Consider the following 21378-nt stretch of genomic DNA (forward strand, 5'->3'; position numbering starts at 1 on the left):
CCCGGCTGATGAGGACTCGCCTCGTTGTCTTTTCGGTGCCTCTCGGCATTTTCGTTCCGCAAGTCCTCCATGAAAGTAAGATATGAATATCATCCTGCTTTTCCTCTTCCGCTCCAGACCATAGGAAACTTCTTTGCAGCTTTTCTAGGGCCTGACGAACCTGGCACCTTGAAAGCGGAAAGAAAAGAGAGTGTTTAAAATTACAAGTGACCGAGTATCTATTGAAATGCATTGAAAATAGTTCTTGGTACAACATGTGCCAACATAAAATATTCATATATGGTCTTAATTGCTTAATATTTTGTATAATAGTGTCTCTATATCAGATGATGTATGCAGTATGCTCTGATTTAAGCCTGAGAAATAATTAATTCTATTTATATATTTGCCGTCTAATCACAAATGGAGTTAGCTATTTTATATTTAAGGAAAATTTATATCTAACACACTGTTTTTTCACCTATTTATAGTTTACACCTTATAATTTTAATTATAAGGAGCTCTATATTTTACCAAGTATTTGTAGAAAATATGCTACCTTGCCATAAAATATTTAAGCAGATTTCATTCTTTTCTAAAATGTTGATAATATTCATATATTTTTTTCTTTCTCTTAGTTGAGGTAAGGTAATGGATCATGTATTTTAAGTTGAGTAATATATTTTGGGTTGAATAAGATATAAGAATATTTTAGTAAGTTTTTTAGTATAATTAACTTAATATAGGAGTTTAGTTAAATATATTTAATAGAACTAAAGGCAAAGTATTTTCTATAAATATTCGGTAAAAATATAGAGCTCGATTTAAACGGAAGATGTATAAGTGAAAATTTTGGGTGCTAAATGCAGATATTTCTATATTCAAAGAATGAATAATTTTATATGGCAATATCTGAATAAAAAATTAGTCGTGTTCTATATTTTACCGAATATTTCTAGAGTACACTCTATTGCTAGATCCATTAACTAAATTTAAGCAAACCCTTACGCTAACTATGAAAAGAGCATTGATTTGCAACAACAAAAAAAAATTATACTAAGAACATTACCAAAATATCCTTATCCAATCTAAAACTCTATTCCCACCAACAAACCTACCTCTACAACACAAAACACTATAATTATTTTATTAATAAAATGGCCAACAAATAGAATCTAAGATAAGAAATTGACACATGAGTTGTACTAACCTTATCTGTGGCTTTTCGACGAGAAATTTGACTTGAAAACCAAATGCCAGACAAAATGAAATACATATGAACAACTCCGCATATCGTATATAAACAACATCATTTATTCTCCCATTCAAGTAAAATATTACACAAAGAAGTCTACATTCCACAGTGTGAGGATTAACTAATAAGAGTAAGATCTCTGGCATTGAACTCACTTGATAGTTTGTAGGACTTCACTTCTCTTCTGCTACATATTGAGTGAGATCAATCCTGCTAAGATAATCCTTATGGAGTGAGCCATAGTATAAATATCTCCCAATTTTGAGCCAACCAGTAGCAAGAATCAAATCAGGGTCAGTATAAAGAGTGAGTGGCTTCCCCTCTAGTGTCACACTAAGCCCTCCAGAGTCCCTCAAATTGTGAGGAACTGTAACAAATTTCTCTAGAATAAATAAGATTTTGCGAATAATGGGGTATTTATACATTATATCCCAAGAAATAGTCCTCCCCTGCAATGGAAATGGAAAGGCAAGGAAGTTAATAATTTTTATCTACTTGGTTTTACGTAAGTGTTTTGAGATGTATATTTAGGATGAATAAATACCGCGGATAATGCTATCCAATAATGGCCTTCGTTGTCATAGCGGATGTTATCGGGAAATCCAGGTAAATTCTCAATAAATTTGTCAATTGTTCCTCTTTTTTCACCTCGAATATGATATCGTCTGCATCTTCTTCTGCAGTGATGAATATAACAATTGAAAAATTAATCATAGAGTTAATCATAGATGCATTTATCATTCTATCTATATAGAAATTTACAATTCACACTCTACATTTCGACTATCTATATTTCAAGCCCATATTTTAAACTTTATTCTTTATAAAAAATAAGTTTCTGTAAATCATGGCTAACAGAAAAGGTATCAATGGAAGATTACGACGTAAGGTCTTCTAAAAATTAGGTGTGCAAATGTACAATCAAGCTGAGCTTGATCTAGTCGACCACTGTTTAATGGTTGGAAATTAATTTTGAGCCTAAGCTAAAAGATTGAGATTGAGATTGAATTGATTAATTTTAATTCGAGCTCATTTCAAGTTTATGTTGAACTTAAATGGAACTCGAATCTATTTTGAGTCACTTGATAAAACAAATTCAAGCTTATTTTAAATCAAAACTAAATCAATCTCGAACCAAGCTTGATATGAATCTAGCTTAAAACTAGCTTAAATTAAATCTTATATGTTCTACACTTTGTAAAATCAAATTAAATATGTAAACAAGTTAAATTTTATTTACTATATATGCATATATAATTAATTTTTTATTTATACGTATAATTATTTTGAAGTCGTACTGCATATACTCTCTCCAATCTATCTGAAACTAATCTCTCTTTAAAAAAATCAAGTTTGAATATGATGGAATATCCTACTATAGGTATCTTTGTGACAAATTGGTTAACATTTAGGTAATATTTAGAATAAAATCCAAAAAGATGGGGCTTAAAATATAAATACTGGAAATGCAGGTGTGAATTCCTAAACTTGACATGATTTCATGGCTAACTGAGAACTTACAGCACGGTCTCACAGAAGATTAGAGAGTCTTGATCAGGCGCGAGAGATACACCATTAGCGAAGTAGAGATCACGAGCCAGCACAGCCGTCCGATTAGTGGATGGATCGAAGCTCATCAATCTCCCGTGGGGCCTAGCCTCCAGGATGTCCAGCATGTGAATCTCGAGGTTGTACTTGTATGATGCATCTGTGAAGTAGATCACGCCATCCGAGGAAACATCAACACCGTCCGTTAATTTGAACTTTAGGCCTTCAGCTTCATTGGTTAAAAGCTCCACCTCCTTGTCTGGCTTCACTTTAAGTAACCCCTGGGGCAACCAAAATTGGCAAATTATTGCAAAAATTACATTCATTGCAATTTTGATATGGGTGTAATTTATGCACTATTAAAAGTTTTACTACGGGAAATTATATTTTACTTCTAAGTTTGCTACTCTCTTATAGTCTTATTTGTATTATTTTTACCTCTTTATAATTATATTATTATTGTTTATTATATTTAACTAATCTATCGGTAGAATCTAAAGATAAGTAGATAATTTAATAAACTTTTCGACGCATTTAAATAATACTTATCAGATCTAAAATGACAAATATATCATAAAATTATATATATCATTTGAAATTTAATTAATATTATTTTTTAATGTATTTAAAAAAAAATTATTCAATTATGTACAAATTTATCTCCAAATGTATATCGGTCAAAAATGATGAAAAGATTGTTTCAATTGAAATATGATTATAATTATAATTATTTCTCTTAAAAAAACATATGTTTTCTTTTTTTATTATTTTTTATAAATTACGTCAACTATATAATAAGTATTATTAAATCTAAATTTTTATAAAATTTAGTAGTCAGATAAAAATACGAATTAAACAAAAACCAGATCAAAATCGTATGTGTTTGTCTAATAGAAAAACTAACTGTAGTTAGGTAAAATAATATTGAATATAAGTCCAAAGTGTAAAATGCTAATAAAGACAACGTTGCGTCGGTATCGGCTCCGCCCAAACGAAGATGCGATCCAGAAGCACAGGTTCCATCGTACTCAGGAGTAGGGATAATATTTACACAAACCACCCCAAAAATTAATCAAATTAGTCCCCCAAAACTAAATGAATCAATTACCTCGTAAGCATCCGCAACGATTAGGCTACGATCCGGCGAGAACGCAATCCCCAGCGGCCGGCCACGGACCCGAACCCAATCCTCCACTGGGAGCTCGCCGTCCTCGTCACCGATTAACCTAATTCTCCTAATCCAACCATCATAGCAACCGGTGTAGAGATAGCCGCTCTCGCCATCATAAGCCAAGTCCTCTGGGCCGAGGAGGACTCCCTCCCCTAACCTCTCGGCGGCGGCGAGAACCCGGCCGTGCCTCTCCGGCACGGCCAGGGAAGCCGAGAAGGGGTAGTCGCCGGGGAGCGGCGCCGCCTCGAAGTCTCGGGGTTTGTAGAGTATGATAGAGAGCACAACGGGGGTAAGGAGGAGCAGAAGAAGCCTAAGAGAAGGCCATTGGATGATCTTGGGCCGAGAAGGATTCCGATTTGGATTTGGATCAGCCATTGGATGGAGGATAGCTTTGGTGGTTGGTTCAAGAAGATGTGTGCGTGGACTTCAGTACTTCTTGAATAGTATATGGAAACTAGGGGATGATATTAATAGGGTTCGAGGCTCGTGAGCCGCCGAGCTAGACTCGGCTCAATATTTTTTTTTTAATGTAACATAATATATTATTAGTTATGTGCTTTAATTAAATTTTAAATTAGTTGGATCGCATTTAGTTTTATATCTATAATATCTTAGAAAGAATAAACCATATTGATATGGGAAATTAAGTCAAACAAAGACACAAGATTTTTTTGCTCCTAGTTGTGAATCCTTTATCCACTCCAATAGTCAAAATGGGCTAAAACGAAACAGGTAGAATTCTATATTCAAAAGAATGGATGGTTTTATACGGCCATGTCGTCCTGTCAAAATAAATAATAATAATAATAATAATAATAATAATAAAGCTTCATTATATTATGCTATAAATTATCACTGTTTTAAGTTCTAGGTTATACATGTAAACCGATCTAGATATCTGCATATCATATTTATATTTTACTCAAATTGAAAACCAAATGCCAGACATATGATATGTATGTACATATTAACAAAATCATTTATTCCCCCATTCAAGTAAAACATTACACAAAGAAGTCTACATTCCATAACATGAGAATTAACAAATAAAAAGATAAGATTTCTGGCATTGAACTCACTTGATAGTTTGTAGGACTTCACTTCTCTTCTGCTACATATTAAGTGAGATCAATCCTGGTAATATAATCCTTATGGAGTGAGGCATAGTATAAATATCTCCCAATTTTGAGCCAACCAGTAGCAAAAATCAAATCTGGGTCAGTATAGAGAGTGATTGGCTTCCCATCCAGTGCCACACTTAGACCTCCTGAGTCCCCCAAATTGTGAGGAACTGTAACAAATTTCTGTAGAATAAATAAGATTTTGCGAAGAATGGGGTATTTACACATTATATCCCAAGAAAGAGTCCTCCCCTGCAATGGAAATGGAAAGGCGAGGAAGTTAATAATTTTTATCTACTTTTGGTTTTAGTTAAGTATTTTGAGGCGTATATTTAGGATAAAAATAAATACCACGGGTAATCCTATCCAGTATTGGCCTTCCTTGTCATAGTGAATGTTATCAGGAAATCCAGGCAAATTCTCGATGAATTTATCAATTGTTCCTCTTTTTTCACCTCGAATGTGGTATCTCCTGCATCTTCTTCTGCATCAATGAATAGAGCAATTAATAAATCCAGTGCAGCTTAAGAAGTTAATCGTGGTGTTTTTCTTACGAGCTAAAAGGGTTAATCATGGGTCCATTTATCATTCTACTTGCATAAAATTTATAATTCACACCTTATATTTTAAGCTCGTAGTTTGAATTGTATTCTCCAAGAAAAAATTTAATTAATTTCAATTCAAACTCATTTTAAGCTTATTTAACTAAGCTTGATATGAATCTAGCTTGAATTAAAACTTATATGATCTACACTTTGTAAAATCAAATCAAATATTATCAAGTTAAATCTTACTTAGATAATATTTGACAGTGGTACTCAACTCTCCAATATCTGTGAAACTAATACATCTTAAGTAAATAAGTCAGGTTTGATTATGATGGAATATTTTTTTTGGGAATAAAGTCCAAAAAGATGGGGTTAAATATATAAATACTGGAAATTTAGGGGGTGAATTCCTAAACTTGACATGATTTCATGGCTAATTGACAACTTACAGCACGCTCTCACAGAAGATTAGAGAGTCTTGATCAGGTGCGAGAGATACACCATTAGCGAAGTAGAGATCACGAGCCAGCACAGCCGTCCGATTTGTGGACGGATCAAAGCTCATCAATCTACCGTGGGGCCTACCCTCGAGGAGATCCAGTATGTGAATCTCGAGGTCGTACTTGTACGACGCATCGGTGAAGTAGATCACACCGTCCGAGGCAACATCAACGCCGTCCGTTAGTTTAAATTTTAGGCCCTCGGCCTCATCGGTTAAGAGCTCCACCTCCTTGTCTGGCTTCACTTTAAGTAACCCCTGCTGACCCAAACTTGCAAATTATTTCGCAAAATTTACATTCATGTAATCTTAATATGGGTGTAAATTATGCAATATTAAAAGTTTTCCCTTTTAATATGTCATCTACTATATATTAGTCTTACAATTATAGGAAAATTTATTAAGAAAAATAATATATTTTGCCTTTATTAAAACAACAAAATAAGTTCTGTTATGTTCACTGTTGTTATACTAAAATGAACTCAAATATTTTAAGATATTAAAAGTAAAAAACTGAAAGATAATAAGAATAAGATACATAATTTAATAAGAATTATTAATTTCTCTCTCTAATAGAACTATTAAAATTAATATTAAATAAAATTAATCGAAAGTATCAATTATTTTTAAATTATAAGAGTAAATTAGTTATATTTTATTTATCTCTCTTAACTATCTAATTTTTTTTATAAAATATAAAATAATAATAATTTAGTAGAAATCAATACTCTTATTATTAAGGAAATAATTATAAAAATAAGTAATATTTTTTTAAAAAAATCTAATTTATTTATCGATAAATCTTGCATACTCCATAATTTATTAAAAAATATATTTTAATAACTAATCGGATAGTATCCAATGATTGCTCTAAAAACAAAACATTGCGTGAGAATCTTTCTTTATCCGGCTCCACCCACTCAAACAAAGACAAGATCTATCCTACTCAGGAGCAGGGATGATATATTGATATTTACACAAACCACCCCAATAAATGAATCAATTACCTCGTAAGCATCCGCAACGATTAGGCTACGATCCGGCGCGAACGCAATCCCCAGCGGCCGGCCGCGGACTCGGACCCAATCCTCCGCTTTGAGCTCGTCGTCCTCATCACCGACTAACCTAACTCTCCTAATCCAACCATCAGAGCAACCAGTGTAGAGATAGCCACTCTCGCCATCATAAGCCAAGTCCTCTGGGCCGACGAGGACTCCCTCCCCGAACCTCTCGGCTGCGGCGAGAACCCGGCCGTGCCGGAGCGGCACGGCCAGGGAAGCCGAGAAGGGGTAGTCGCCGGGGAGCGGCGCCGCCTCGAAGTCTCGGGGCTTGTAGAGTATGATAGAGAGCACAACGGGTGTAAGGAGGAGCAGAAGAAGCCTAAGAGAAGGCCAAGGATTTCGATCAGCCATTACGTAGAAAATAGTTTCGGTAATTCAAGAAGATGTTTGCCTAAACTTGAGCGATTCTTAAATATATATATATATATATATATATATAGAAAACTGCGATAGTTGTAACTATTCCTAATAGAAACTAAATTAGTAAAATAATGAGACTAAGAAGCACCACCAAACTTTAATTACGTCTGAAAAATAATAAGAATTTTATTTTGTTAAGCCTCGGGGGTCTATTTAATTATTATATTTTATGTCTGTTACTGGTAGCTCTTAATAATAAATTGGAGGGCAACAGAACCAGGGGGCCTCCGTTGGAGTACCCGTACATGTCCCTTTCTATTTACGGGAAATTACTAAAAGCACCTTATCTTTTAATTATTATTGATTGGACATATAAGAGCTCGATTTCTATATAACTTAGTAATACGTTAAAAATACTTTGATAATATGGGCAAAAACCCGAGGTGTTTCTATTAAATTTCCCAAAACTTCTTCTTGCAGCCTGAAGGGAAATGGTGTTTAAGAGCAAACTATGTTATTTGATAGAGCAACTATTCACATAGTTTCAAATCAATTAACTAGATAATTAAATTTGATCGTTCTGCAATGAAGTCGATTCTTGTATCAAAAACAAGTCAATAGTGCAATCTTAAATTGCAAAAGGGCCACCTAAATGTGGCTTTTATTACCAAACTTAATCCTTATTAGGGGAGAACAGAAAAGAGCTAGTCCTCACATCAAACAAAGCAAACCCAAATCAAAATCATGTGAATAAAGATGAAAGATATCCTCCAAATGGATTCGATCAATCCTGACGCTCTCAATCCTCCATCTGTTGATCAAAAGAAAAAGAAAAGAAAAGAAAGAAAGTTAAGATCTCTTGTTTTCCTAATCAAATATGCTAGAAATAATAAAAGAGAATAAAATGGGAGTTCTAGGATTAATGTAATAAACACTAACTCGAGCACTTGGTTTGATTGGTGACAGCCATGGCAAGGATGTTTAATCCAGTGGTATTAGTATAGCCAGTATAGGCACAAGTAGTAACTTCACAACCAGAGGTGGATGTGTCACCAAGAGACAAATTCCCTCTGCATTTTGGTGCATTGCAAGTAGAGGAACTCTTGGCTTGATTTAAGCTGCAATTTAATCTGATTCAATTTATCAGTACTAATGTTAGTTTAACCATGTAACAAGCCAGAACTAAGAAGTATAAGTTAATCATATCAAAGGTGAGATTTTTGGAAACACTCACTGGTATGAGCTTGAACTGCAGCTGCAGAGGATGCAGTCATCAGCAGTGAGTGCATAGCTGCCATTTGGGAGGGTTAAGCCGTAGTCTGCTGAAGTGTTGTTAATGGAGGATGAACAAACTGTAATACCAAAGTACCAAGAAATGTTACTGCTCTCAATTCTATCTACATCATCTCCTGAAGCAAATTAATGTGAAAGGAGAAATATAGAACAAAGTCTAAAGTTCTAAACCATTCTTTATACGCAACTGCGACCCAGGAAGTAAAGTTGAAAGATGTAGGCAGACTTATTTTTTATTTCTTTTATATACTTGATAATTTAATACTTACCTCATAATTGGCTGAAATTGTATGATATTCTCATTACTCAATTCTGATATGTTTCCAGATTTATTTAGTCTCAAAGTGGAGCACTTCTTATCAACTTGCTTTGATATGTATAGAGAAATAAGTGGGAAAGTAAGTTATCCAACTGGGAATCAATAGCATTCAAGACTAATTGCACAATGTGCATACTTCCCATCACTTCCTCATAAAAGTCAGAGAGAAGGAAACGAGAAAGAATCAAATCCTATGCACTTCGATGAAAGAGCTTTAAACTTTAATATAAAGTTTAAACCTAGTACAAGATTATTCAAGTCTTAGTCAACTTTTTGCACTGCTGGAGACGTAAAAGTCAAAGTAGAAAAACTAAATAGAAGAACAACATTAATGGTTTGCTTTCCACTTGCACTTAATAAGTTAATATCTCTCTCCCCAACCCAACATAAAAGTATTTATTTTTCATTTGACACCCAACTTGATATGATAAGTCACATTTTACAAGTCGTTTCCTTATATTTATATTTAAACTAAAATTATTATTTATTCTTTTATATTTGATCATAGCACTTAAAATACTTCTTAAAAGTAAAATTATAAATAATTGGATAAAATTTTCCATGCATTTAAAATAATACCTAATTAATAAAAATATTAAGAAATATACATATGTTCAATATATTTATTATATTTTTATTATGTGATGCGTTGAAAAAATTATTTACAACTTTATTTCTAATCAGTAAATTTAAATAAAATTGACAGAATGATCAAATATAATAAAAGAAGTAACAGTTTTAGTTTAAATATATTATGAATAAAATGACATAAATAAAACATGGGCTGAACTAAATTTAGACCTAATCATATTCCTTTTTTTTTTACAATTTTTTATTTAACCCCTGTAACTTTAACAAAATACTAAAAACCATCCTAACCAATCCTTATGTATGTCAATTTGAAACAAACACCCAAATAGGGCGTATTGTAGGATTTAATGAAAATAGCGAGGGTCGATATGAGATTAGTGTAAAGTGAAATACGAAATAAATATACGATGTGAAATAAAAAAAATTGAAGGGTAAAAAGGTCATACCGCGCAGGGGCACATCAAGAATAGCACCGGCGAGCAATTTCGTCGGATCGGCGATCCTGTTAATTTTCAAGAGCGTCTCGTCGGCCAAACCGAATTCCTCGGCGATCCCAGCTACGGAGTTCCCGGAGGCCACCACGTACCCCAGATGCACCTTCGCCTCTCCTCCGACCGGATCGCAGCTACACGGAAGTGGGATCCACACCTTTTGCCCTATGTCGATCGTATTAGGGTTGGGTATGCCATTAACGTCCGCGATCTCCTGGAAGGTCACGAATTCTTCGTACTTGTTCCGCGCGATCGCGTCGAGAGTGTCGCCGGGCTTGACCGTGTAGACCGGCACCTTGTCGGATTTTCCGGTTCCGTTGGAGCACTTGCACGGGAACGGGATCCGAACGGTGGAGCCGGACGAGACGGTCCGGTTCGCGGAGGTGGAGAGAGGGAGGTCGTTGGCGCCGAGGAGGGAGGAGAGGGATGTGACCTGGAAGAGGGATTGGATGGCGGCGTAGGTGGTGGAGTTGACCGCCAGGTAGGAGACCAGGCCCTGGCACGTGGCGGTGGAAGTGGAGTTGCAGGTGAAGTTGACCGCCTGCGCCGAGCTGAGGAGGAGGAAGAGGGAGAAGGAGAAGGCGGCAGAGAAGAGAGACCTCATTTTGGGACTCTCTGGTCGTCGAGAGGGCGGTGTCTTGTTTTTAAGTGTGGATGGTGCGAGTTGACTGGTTGACCCGTGTGGTCCTCGTGGGGAATGGATTGGTGGGTGCGGCATAATGGGAGAGAAGAAGCGTGTGAGGTGGACCAGAGTTCGGGATACATCTGTATTATGTTGATAAGAAAGCACAGGTTATTATTGTGACCTTACGCTAAATGAGGTTTTCTCCTTATCTGTGGATATAATAAAATTAAATAAAAATACCATAGATTTATAATTAGCCTCTGCACCTCGAGTTTAAAAAGTGTAAATTATAATTTTCACTCAAATAACACCCTACGTCGTCCCTGAGTTTTTATTTTATTTTATAATCCAAACCCTTTTAAGTAGGATGTTACTGTGGATCTTATTTTTGAGCTATATGCGATTCCACTCTTTTTTTAATATAATTTTTATATCATATCTTAAGTTAATTTAAATTAACATCTCTATAACAAAATAGTATCTTAATATAAACATGTCATTAGGATACTAAATCTTATTTATTTTAAATACCTAAAACATTCTGACCTCTTTTTTCCGTTTGATTTTTAAAATATTCTTAACCAAAACAGCATTACAAAATCTAAAGTTCTTCAGAAACTTCTAATTTTCCTCAAGAATATTTTAATATATTTAGTTACTACGGGGTTAAGTTAGAAATTATCTGAGGGGAATTAAAGAACAAACTATAGTCTAAGTCTAAGATTAAGGGCAGTTAGTCAAACCAAGAATGTGAAAATTATTAACACAAGGAAGGGGTGTATTAAAAATAGTTCAAAAGACTGGTGTTAATAACAAAAGCACTAAACCATAGGGTGGTACTTAGAAAATTTCTCCATTTTCCACTTGCAACTGGGCTAGCCTCTAGGAATTTAAACTTGGGCTTTGTCCAAGCTAAAAAGAAGGCCACCACTCTAAAAATCTAAGAAGAACTAAAGTTAATTTGGGCTGGCCTCTTAAATGTCAAACCCAAAAATCCATGGCCTAGAACTTCTCTCCCAGATCTAGATAAGATTGAGTTAACAAAAAAGAAAAAAAAAAAATATATATATATATATATATATAAATATACATTACTCACTGCATTAGATCTAAATTTAGTTTATTCTTTTGTAGTTATACCATATAATTATTATTATTTTACTATATTTGACCAATCATATTGAATTTAAAGCTACTCATTAAAAATAAAATTATAGAGAATTAAATAATCTTTTTAATATATATATATATTTGTCTTATTTTTGTTATTTCAATTTAATTGTTATTATTATGAATACGTTGAGAAGCTTATCTAATTTTCTACAACTTTATTTTAAATATATATTTTTAAATTCAACCTATAAATAAGTAAAAAAAACTAACAATTTTAATTTAAATATAATACTTACATAGTAAAATAATAAAGATAAAATGATAGAGATGATAAAATATAATTTTTCTATTAAAAAAATGAAGAAGAAGAGAGAGGTAATAAGCTTTCATACATTATATACGCTAAATATATATGTCACCACTATAGTTCGTAGTTTGAGTTTTTATTAATATGTGACAGAAATTAATTTGTTTAATAAAGTACTCATATATATGATTTTTGAGATAACTAACTCAATTATCTAATTTATATACTAAAAGTATACTTAGTTTTTAATTTAGTAGATGATTAGCCAACTGTTTTTAATGAATCTAATTTATATTTTCTTTTCTTTTTTTTTTAAAAAAAAGAAGAAGAAGAAAAGAAAGTGACGTGTATATGCTGGTTTCATCCTGACAAGAGCCCAAAAGATATGAGCATATTCTTTAAAAGCACTCAATGACTCACTCCGGCACTATATGGAAACTTGAGCTCGACCGCGTGGCCGGTGGGGTCTCCTTCTCTTTGCACCCATTTCCAATGACAAGTTGCCACCAAAAAGAACCCAATACCCATCGCACTCCATTTAAACCATGTGCACACTCCAGCAATTAATTACTACTCCGTTTATTATCATTGTATGATTTTGTAATGTAGAACTATATATGTTAGTATCACGGATAAATAAATTTGGATTTTTAAACTTATGACTCTCGGAAAAAGTGACTGTGTTGTTATATTATTAGGAAATACTTGCTGTTAGATTTATACTAAAAAAATTATAAAAAATACTTTTTATCAAGTCGTATTAAGAATATTTTAGTTATTTTAAAAATAAAATATCTATACTTAATAGAATACTTTTTAAGATGTTAGTTTAAATTTAACCATGGCATTTTTAGCATATATTTACTAAATCAATTATAGAACTCAATTTATAAATATATAAATCATAATTTAGTTAAAGAATATGTTGTTACATGCGAATTTTACTATATCATGTTAAATAAAACTGAGAGCTCACTCATTTTTATGGTTTTAAGTTTTGTTTCCTCAATTCACCGCTGATAAGGGTGTTAAGCTTGACGAGCGGCTTGGGCTCGGCTCAGCTGAAGTTCGAGTCCAGTTCGGCTCGGTCAGAACTAAGTCGAGCCTGAGCCGCTGAAAGAGGCTCGATATTAATATCGAGCCGAGCTTGAGCTGGAGCTGGCTCGCTTAAGTTTGGCTCGATAGGCTTGATATAAAATCATAAACCCTAATCCCCAAATCTAATATCCCAAATTTTCAACCCCACGTTCACACCCCACATCCCTCCTCACCTCCTACTCCTTCGGCAGTCGGCACTTGTCCTCTAAGCTCCGCCTCGCCCTCCTTATCTAAGCAGCCGCCATGTCGTCCTCCTCCATTGGCAGGCAAGAGGCTTGAATTGACTCGGTTCAACTCAAACTAGCTCGACTTAAATGAAGCTTGATAATAGGTTCAATTTAAACTCAGGCTCGGAATCGAACCTGAGCCTAATAAAAAGACTAAAAAATTTATTTCAAGCTAAGCTCAAGCTCAAGCTCAGGCTCGTTTAGCCTCAGGCTCGTTTAGCCACCGACTTAGAAGAGTCGGTGAAATATGGTAAGCTAGTGAGGCAGACAACCCCATGGCAAACAGAAAGATAATTCTCATTGGAGTTAGTTCTACGAGCTGTTTAGGTATATAAGGACAGAGACATAGTCCAAATGCAATAATGTTTCAATGTTTCCAATTGAATAATATATATACATATATATAATTTTTTATTTTGGTGAAAAGATGAATGGGATGGTTCAGTTGTCATCCCCACTTGTTTGCTTGGTATTCACGAAACTAATATTTCCAATAACCAACTTGTACTGCTGCAATCATAGAAAAAGGTCCATTTTCATTTGGACCAACCTAAAGAGGTTTAAAATGCAAAATTCCCGAATAGCTTTTCTTGTTCTTCGTGGTGTCCAGTTGTCCAGTGAAGGAGGCTCCAGGCTCCTAGTTTGGTGACGAGATGAGATGATGAGAGAGAGTTCGTCGTAGCATCTAGCACGTGCTCTCTTTTCGCTTTTCATTATATCAGCACTTGAACGTTTGATGGACCCAACCCCCCACCCCTACTTGATTCGAACTGGGACGCCTCTGCCTTCCCGTCTTTAAAACTCGACACGTAATTTAAATCTAAGAAAAATTTGTATGTAACACCTTGCATTTAAACAAAATTATAATTCACATACTATATTTTTATTATTTATAAAATCGACCCCTATTTAATTTGATAAATATACGCAGAAAATAACCTAGTTAAATTTGAATTAACATCATAAAAATATTTTCGCTATGTAGAAATATTTTATTTTTAAAATGACCTAACTTTTAAATTAATCCAATCATCTTCAGTATGACTTGGTTGAGAATATTTTTATAATTTTTTTAGTATAGTTTACCTCTAATATTTTTTACACATATTCGCTAAATTATAAATTCCAATTTATAAATAGTAAAAATATAGAGTATAAACTATAATTTTATTAAAAGATGAGGTGTTATATAAATTTCTCTAAACCTAATCCTAATTCTACAGTTATTATGTTTTACATTTTTTTTTTTAAATTTCTTTTCCTTTTTCCTTCGATCTGGATCTAAATGTTTTAGAGCCACTGTCATCTCCATCAACTGCTGCTCTTGTGAATTAATTATATGTTTGCGTAGTACATATTTGGATAGAAAATTTCCCTAATAAAATAAAAACACAGGATGTTAAATACAAATTTCCCACGCCAGTATGTCACTACAATCGATACTTAAAGACCAAAACCAAAGATTTATACGCCCATAAAGCCCCTATGATTTGAGTTGAGTATATGTTTGCAGCACCATAATACTTTATACTAATTACTGGGATTTGTGACCATAATGTCTTCATAAAGTACAAACACATAAGTTAAAGAGTAATAAAATAATGAACATAGCGTACCTAGCGTTTACTTCATTAAATGCTTGAAGAAATACTTGAAGAGATATCTAATTAATCTTAAAACTTATTATTTGACGCCATAGTCCATGTGCATTCACATGAGCACGCACATATTATTTTCAAGTGCGCCAAAATTAATCTTAGAATAAGACATGGAGTACGTAACTATCTCTCGTTTTTAGTTGGTAGTTCTTAACAAACTAATATAAAGTTTTAATACTTTATTAAAAAAATGATACAGATATTTGAGAGGGAAAAAAAAAGTGGGATGAATTTGGATAAATAATAATAAAGACTAAACTCCACATCGATCAAAACGCCTTTTTTTTAAATAAAAGAAAAAAGTTTGAAAATAAACTAATCCCATAAGTCTCGTAATCTTGGTCAACTACCGGCTCACCTAATCCCCAAAATTAGCCCTGCCTGTCTTTGCTTTAATCTTCGTGCCGGCCTTATCCGAGAGGAGGATAACCGTCGTTGTTAGTATAAATCCTCCTCACTAATTAGTAATTTCCAACTCGAAAAAGTTTAAAGCCAGGATTTAATTTAATCGGTCACCACCTTCCTATATACCAATTAATTTCTTAAAAGTATATGCATTTCTTTATTAAAGGTTGCTCTCTTTCTACCATTTGTCGCCGTTACGATTCTCTTGCTACGTACCGGTCCGATATTTGGTACATATAGAGAGAGGGAGAGACAGAAGAGTTTTTGACAGCTTAAAGGACAGAGAGGAGGAGGGAGATGGGATTCCGCCGCCGGCGCAACCACGGTAGGTGGGTGATTCCGGCAGTGCCGGCTACCGTCGCCATGAGCGCCGCCGCGCTGCTATTGTTCGGCGTCGTCGCGTTCTACTCCTTCCTCGCGCCGCCGCTCCTCGACCACCCTCCGCTCCCCAATCCACCATACCAAAGCGGCCGTGCTAGGAGTTGGTCTCTCTTGGTATTCGTCTCAATCTACCGTTTTGGGAATTGGGCATTCCTTATTTTATCCGGAAGGGATCTCTAATGGTTGTTCTTACTATGTTTTTACAGCTGAAGAATCCGGTGGAGCTGCAGAAGAATGTTGCTGGTGCCGATGCATTCCGTGTTAATGTTCGTTGAATCATATTCTTGTTAATGCAACGGTGGGATTGGGCTTTATTAAATTGGTGTTAATTTGTTTACATTTTTTTGTTTGGGCTTTTAGGATGGAGGAGGCAAGGGAGATGAGCTTTGGGGATCGGAGCTGTCGAAATATTTCTATGGGTGCAGCAACGCGACCAGTGGATTTGCGAGTACGTTCTAGTTTGGATTTTATATATATATATTTTATGGCGTGCTTAATTCGTTCATACATATAGAAGTGTTGGTGTTTGGTAATTTTGAATCTCTGGTGTGAGTATAAAGATGGAAATTTTGTTCATAATTTATCTTTGTGCTTTCTTTATTACTTTCTTTATTCTTCTTTCCATTTCATAAATTAAGATTGATGGGAAACTTAGTGTTAAACGTTATGTTGCTATTTACCTGATATATTAGGGATAAGATATTCTGATGAACATTACCTTTTTTGTGGAAGAAATGCAGTTATCTGATAAGTATTTAATCAGTTCTTGCTTACAGCAACCGAAGCCATCACTCACCTGAATAGGTACCTGATGATTGCAACCAGTGGAGGATTAAATCAACAACGAACAGGGGTAAGATAAATTGCCGTCTTAATTCCTTTCAATATTGCTGCTTTTGGTATGTGAGCAAGATACTGTAATCAATTAGATTTGAATCCTTTTATGTTCCACTTATTAAACAAGGTTGCCTGATTGACCGTGAACACTGTGAGCCATGTCCTTATTCTAGAGTCTAGAGAACCTTCTTTTGGTAAAAGAAGTATTGGATGCTGAGATGCTATTTAAATTGAGATTTATAACCGGACATTAATTATATTGAAGTTGAAATATAATACACAGGATCTGCTCTTTCTATTCTCGACATCTATTTATCTTGATAACTCATTTAAATGATAGGATTATAATCATGTCATTGGTGAACTTTATTTTCCATGCTTTCATAGAAATGCCACATGAGGTAACTGATGGAGAACTTATGCTAATTGTGGAATTTCAGATTATAAATGCTGTTGTTGTTGCACGCATTCTGAATGCGACACTTGTTGTCCCAAAGCTGGACAAGAGATCTTTTTGGCAGGATGCTAGGTTTGTCGGTCTGCTCTACTGCTATCGATCTGTTGCTTAAAAATCACCTTAAACAATCATGTATTCGCATTTGTTCGTTTGCTTGTTATCCTATTTTGCAGTCATTTTTCTGAGATTTTTGATGTCGACTGGTTCATAACTTCTCTCTCGAAAGATGTTAAAATCATAAAACAACTGCCAAAGCAGTTTGCAAAAGCTGCTGCAACTCCTTATAGTATGCTTGTACCCAGAAAATGTTCTCCACAATGCTATCATAATCGCGTCCTACCTGCTCTTTTGAAAAAGCACGTAAGTATCATTCTTTATGTATACACTAATCATGTTTTTCGTTCTGCTTTCTTGTCTATCCTAGCTTCTTAACTGCATTTCCTTTTCTTGTTACGTAAGCAAATGAGAACGCTACCATCTTGCATCTCATTATCTTTTTTTTAGCACTTCTATTATTTTGTATGTTGCCAAGTAACTGGTAATACAAGTCTTTATTTTGTGTTCTGGTGTACTATTGTGGACCTGGAGTTATTGTTGGTAAAGCATGATAAGATTTTCACTTTGCAGTCAGTCTCTCAAATAAAGTGTCGTCTTGATTTGTTATTGATTCTTAGGAAAATCAGATAAAAGAGAGAGGCTTTGTAAAGCTGGTGTTATGACAGGATCTAACCTTTTGAATGAACAATTGATGACAGATGTACATGTTGAGCTGGCTGGGATTGACAAGATATGGATTGATATTCATGAATATTGAATGAACATTATTGTCTTGTTTTCCTAGCTGTTATTTTACTTTATTATAATGATTCCTCCTGATACATTAGGCCTCAGGGCTTAGCTATGATGTGTTCTATTGATTGTAGACATACTCCTTTGACAGTCTTAGGTCCTTCAGATAAATTATTTCTTTGTTCTTCTAGTTGCAAAAGTTTCCGTTTCTCTGTTGCAATTGGCTGGAAACAAAGTGAAAGGTACTGAGGAACAGAATTGTTCAGGGATCAAGGAAAATAGTTTTTTAAGTAGGTATTGTATATTAGGAGCTTCTAAAACACGTAAGAATTTCAGATTCTTAGAGGACTTCTGTGTAATATGTACAGTGCTTTGAATAGAAACATCTTGCAAAACTATATAGGAGAATTTACATTGTAATCATGGAACTTATGATTTCAATTAGCTTGTGCATTAAGGATTACATTCTTCTTTTAGCATATACACGTCCTGGGTTATGTAACAAGTTTTTGGACCCATGTACATGGGCAAAACCTGACATATTTGTTCAATAATAATACAGGTCGTTCAGCTGAAGAAGTTCGATTACAGGCTTTCAAATAAGTTGGAGACCGATCTCCAGAAGTTGAGGTGTAGAGTTAATTATCATGCTTTAAAATTCACAGATCCTATACTAGAAATGGGAAAGACCCTGATCCGCAGAATGAAGGGAAAAGGAGGGCATTTTATTGCTCTTCACCTGAGGTACACTATTAAAAAATACTATAATTGGCCTTCTTATAATCCATGTCAATGTTTACATAATCCTGCTCATCAAACAACACATGTTGTATTTTTCTTTATGGTTATTAACATACCGTTGGTTCCAACCTGTGTCGTGAACTAAACTGATCTTTGAGCATCATGAAAGCTTGCTATAATCAACTCAGCTTTGTCATATGCATGGCCCATATTGTCCTGACATTCTATTTGTCTGACACATCCTCTCCTATTTTGTCATATGTCATTCTAAGAGCATTTTAGGTGTTAAAACTGTCAGTAGTGAGTTTCTTTTGAAGATTCAATCTGCTGATTCATAGCTATCCTTACACTCACTCCATTATCTTTGATCACTCTTTAAGTTTTAAATAAATTGTTCTTGAATCAATATAATAACTTATTCATGAAGGGATACTGCAATTGAGGATGCAATTCTAGAGTTCCATTGGTGAACTGCTTATTTTGGCAGGTTTGAGCCCGATATGCTTGCCTTCTCTGGATGCTACTATGGAGGTGGGGAAAAAGAGAGGAAAGAGTTGGGGGCGATACGCAAAAGGTGGAAAACTTTACATGTAAGGAAGCTGTTTATCTTGGTTGGTGATGGCACTATAAGCAACTCTACTGCATGATTTAGTAGTTTGTTATATCTTCTGTAGATGAGCAACCCTGAAAAGGAGCGTAGGCATGGTAAATGCCCTTTAACACCTGAAGAAGTAGGCTATATGCTGCGTGCCTTGGGATTCAGCAGTGATGTTCACATCTATGTCGCATCTGGAGAGGTATATGGAGGAGAGGACACACTGGCCCCTCTGAAGGCACTCTTCCCTAACTTCCATTCAAAAGAAACACTAGCAAGCCAGGAGGAGCTGGCGCCTTTCTTGTCATTCTCGTCTCGCATGGCTGCTCTTGATTTCATTGTATGCGATGGCAGTGATGCTTTCGTAACTAACAACAATGGGAACATGGCTAAGATATTGGCTGGTCGGAGGTATGCTCAAAATTTCCTTCATTACGAATTGATTCATGAGAAGTATTTCTCAGCATGCTGTTCTATCTGATATCACCACAGGAGATACTACGGGCACAAAAGGACCATTAGACCAAATGCTAAAAAACTTTACTCTCTTTTTCTGAATCGAACAAGCATGACTTGGGACGCATTCACATCCAAAATTCTTACGTTTCAAAAAGGGTTTATGGGGGAACCTAACGAGGTTAGACCTGGCACGGGTGAATTTCATGAGAATCCTTTGGCATGCATATGTGAGAGTTCTAAGATGTCAGTAGATTCCACTTCTCATATTCAAACCCATGATGGTAGTGAAAATGATAAGGGGTATTCAAGTAACAGTGCTGGAGATCGAAATAGTGAGTTAGATTGGAAAGATTTGGATTATGGAGAAAATGCACCTTTGGGAAGTGACTTGACCAATGGAAAAATTTCAGAGGATGACATATTTATCAGATCTGAGGATTCAAGTTTTGAAGAACTGATTTCAGACTAATTAGATAGTCTTTTGTTGGCTTCTTTATTTCAGCATTCCTCTCCAGAGAATCTTTGCACAACAGCTGCTGCATATTATTTTTTCTCGGTTCTTTTCCATAGACAAACAAAGAGCAGAAAATGTGTCAGATGGATGGTAAATAGCGAAGTGAGAAAAGCAATCATTCTTTGCTTATCTTTCAAGAGGAGATATTTATCAGTCAGGAGCAATCATGAAGATGTCCATAGATCAAAATAATTTATCCTTTGACTTGTGAGTATCTGTTCTTCAACAAGATTTTCCTCTCTTTGGAAAAGCAGCTTCAGAATAGTTATGTATAGGTGGAGCAAGTGAGCAAAATGTACAGTAGTTCTTCGCCTACCCAGGCGTGAACCGAGCGGCAAACTTGGAGATTCATTTGATTTTTCTGAAGTTTTAATGTACATTACCGGAGGCAATTCTGCCTACAGGTTTCTTCCAGTGTGGCATTCATTATCCATTGGGTTAGTAGAAAATTTTCACCTGTTCTAATTTTTGCATTGCTGTTCTCATGTCTTGTAAATGGATTTTTGCTTGGTCATGAATTTGGTTATCCTGCAGTTTGTTAAGAGAACAATTGAGATACCTTTTGATAAAATTCATAAAAGTTGCCTTTTGATGATCCTTAATCACAAAAGGATGAATTTCTAATGGGTTGATTACATTTTGATTTTCTCAATTACTATCGCTCTGTATTATTTTTACTTCCTCAAAAAAAAAAAAAAAAAAAACATTATCGTAGAGGTCATAAAGAAGTGAACTTTCAAAGAAATAAAAGAAGATTGATTTAGAGTTTAATTTTTTTAGAGAAATTATCGGAGGCTATTAATGAAGATTGAGTATTTTTATCCATATATTAAGTTAGTCAAAAATTTTAAGGAGTATTTGATAAATTAAGCTTAGTAATATATTTAAATAATTTAGGGAGTGTAAGTGCTTTTTTTTAAGGAGTAAAAATGATAC

At 34.7% G+C, this 21378-nt stretch overlaps 4 protein-coding genes across 5 annotated transcripts; 1 reads left to right on the forward strand and 3 right to left on the reverse strand.

Moving 5' to 3' along the window:
• Window positions 1–1250: 1250 nt before the first annotated feature.
• LOC140793607 (protein STRICTOSIDINE SYNTHASE-LIKE 6-like) lies at window positions 1251–4403 on the reverse strand. Its single transcript, XM_073145175.1, has 4 exons — window positions 3891–4403; window positions 2756–3063; window positions 1779–1911; window positions 1251–1683 (listed from the first exon to the last, which is right to left on the reverse strand). Exons 1-4 carry the CDS (start codon window positions 4326–4328, stop codon window positions 1408–1410), a joined length of 1155 nt encoding a protein of 384 aa, XP_073001276.1. The 5' UTR covers window positions 4329–4403; the 3' UTR covers window positions 1251–1407.
• A 511-nt stretch (window positions 4404–4914) lies between these two features.
• LOC140793608 (protein STRICTOSIDINE SYNTHASE-LIKE 6-like) lies at window positions 4915–7593 on the reverse strand. Its single transcript, XM_073145176.1, has 4 exons — window positions 7129–7593; window positions 6072–6379; window positions 5426–5558; window positions 4915–5326 (listed from the first exon to the last, which is right to left on the reverse strand). The coding sequence occupies exons 1-4, from the start codon at window positions 7531–7533 to the stop codon at window positions 5072–5074; spliced, it is 1101 nt and encodes a 366-aa protein (XP_073001277.1). The 5' UTR covers window positions 7534–7593; the 3' UTR covers window positions 4915–5071.
• A 577-nt stretch (window positions 7594–8170) lies between these two features.
• LOC140793611 (chitin elicitor-binding protein) lies at window positions 8171–11017 on the reverse strand. Its single transcript, XM_073145181.1, has 4 exons — window positions 10192–11017; window positions 8777–8894; window positions 8482–8672; window positions 8171–8353 (listed from the first exon to the last, which is right to left on the reverse strand). The coding sequence occupies exons 1-4, from the start codon at window positions 10952–10954 to the stop codon at window positions 8259–8261; spliced, it is 1167 nt and encodes a 388-aa protein (XP_073001282.1). The 5' UTR covers window positions 10955–11017; the 3' UTR covers window positions 8171–8258.
• Window positions 11018–15855: 4838 nt separating this feature from the next.
• LOC140793609 (O-fucosyltransferase 6-like) lies at window positions 15856–20975 on the forward strand. Of its 2 annotated transcripts, XM_073145177.1 has the most exons (10): window positions 15856–16164; window positions 16257–16316; window positions 16411–16498; window positions 16827–16903; window positions 17328–17416; window positions 17518–17704; window positions 18696–18877; window positions 19362–19464; window positions 19549–19880; window positions 19962–20975. In XM_073145177.1, the coding sequence occupies exons 1-10, from the start codon at window positions 15967–15969 to the stop codon at window positions 20395–20397; spliced, it is 1752 nt and encodes a 583-aa protein (XP_073001278.1). In that variant the 5' UTR covers window positions 15856–15966; the 3' UTR covers window positions 20398–20975. The 2 variants fall into 2 exon arrangements, with proteins under 2 accessions (XP_073001278.1, XP_073001280.1); XM_073145179.1 differs by lacking the exon at window positions 15856–16164 and having other exon boundaries at window positions 16274–16316; window positions 16814–16903.
• The last annotated feature ends 403 nt before the right edge of the window (window positions 20976–21378 follow it).

This window comes from Typha latifolia, chromosome 8 (genome assembly GCF_019914945.1).
Source record: "Typha latifolia isolate L0001 chromosome 8, TyphaL0001v2, whole genome shotgun sequence".
NCBI lineage: Eukaryota > Viridiplantae > Streptophyta > Magnoliopsida > Poales > Typhaceae > Typha > Typha latifolia.

Bases quoted from the DNA above. Each gene is read 5' to 3' on its own strand.
- LOC140793607 (XM_073145175.1), bottom strand. From the start codon at position 4,328: ATGGCTGATCCAAATCCAAATCGGAATCCTTCTCGGCCCAAGATCATC. The intron at 3,064-3,890 runs GTAATTGATTCA...TGGTTGCCCCAG, and splicing joins TCGTTGCGGATGCTTACGAG to GGGTTACTTAAAGTGAAGCC. The intron at 1,684-1,778 runs GTATTTATTCAT...TTTCCATTGCAG, and splicing joins ATTGGATAGCATTATCCGCG to GGGAGGACTATTTCTTGGGA.
- LOC140793608 (XM_073145176.1), bottom strand. From the start codon at position 7,533: ATGGCTGATCGAAATCCTTGGCCTTCTCTTAGGCTTCTTCTGCTCCTC. The intron at 6,380-7,128 runs GTAATTGATTCA...TTGGGTCAGCAG, and splicing joins TCGTTGCGGATGCTTACGAG to GGGTTACTTAAAGTGAAGCC. The intron at 5,327-5,425 runs GTATTTATTTTT...TTTCCATTGCAG, and splicing joins ACTGGATAGGATTACCCGTG to GGGAGGACTCTTTCTTGGGA.
- LOC140793611 (XM_073145181.1), bottom strand. From the start codon at position 10,954: ATGCCGCACCCACCAATCCATTCCCCACGAGGACCACACGGGTCAACC. The intron at 8,895-10,191 runs GTATGACCTTTT...TTGGTATTACAG, and splicing joins TCTTGATGTGCCCCTGCGCG to TTTGTTCATCCTCCATTAAC. The intron at 8,673-8,776 runs GTGAGTGTTTCC...AAATTGAATCAG, and splicing joins TGCAGTTCAAGCTCATACCA to ATTAAATTGCAGCTTAAATC.
- LOC140793609 (XM_073145177.1), top strand. From the start codon at position 15,967: ATGGGATTCCGCCGCCGGCGCAACCACGGTAGGTGGGTGATTCCGGCA. The intron at 16,499-16,826 runs GTACGTTCTAGT...TCTTGCTTACAG, and splicing joins CGCGACCAGTGGATTTGCGA to CAACCGAAGCCATCACTCAC. The intron at 16,904-17,327 runs GTAAGATAAATT...GTGGAATTTCAG, and splicing joins TAAATCAACAACGAACAGGG to ATTATAAATGCTGTTGTTGT.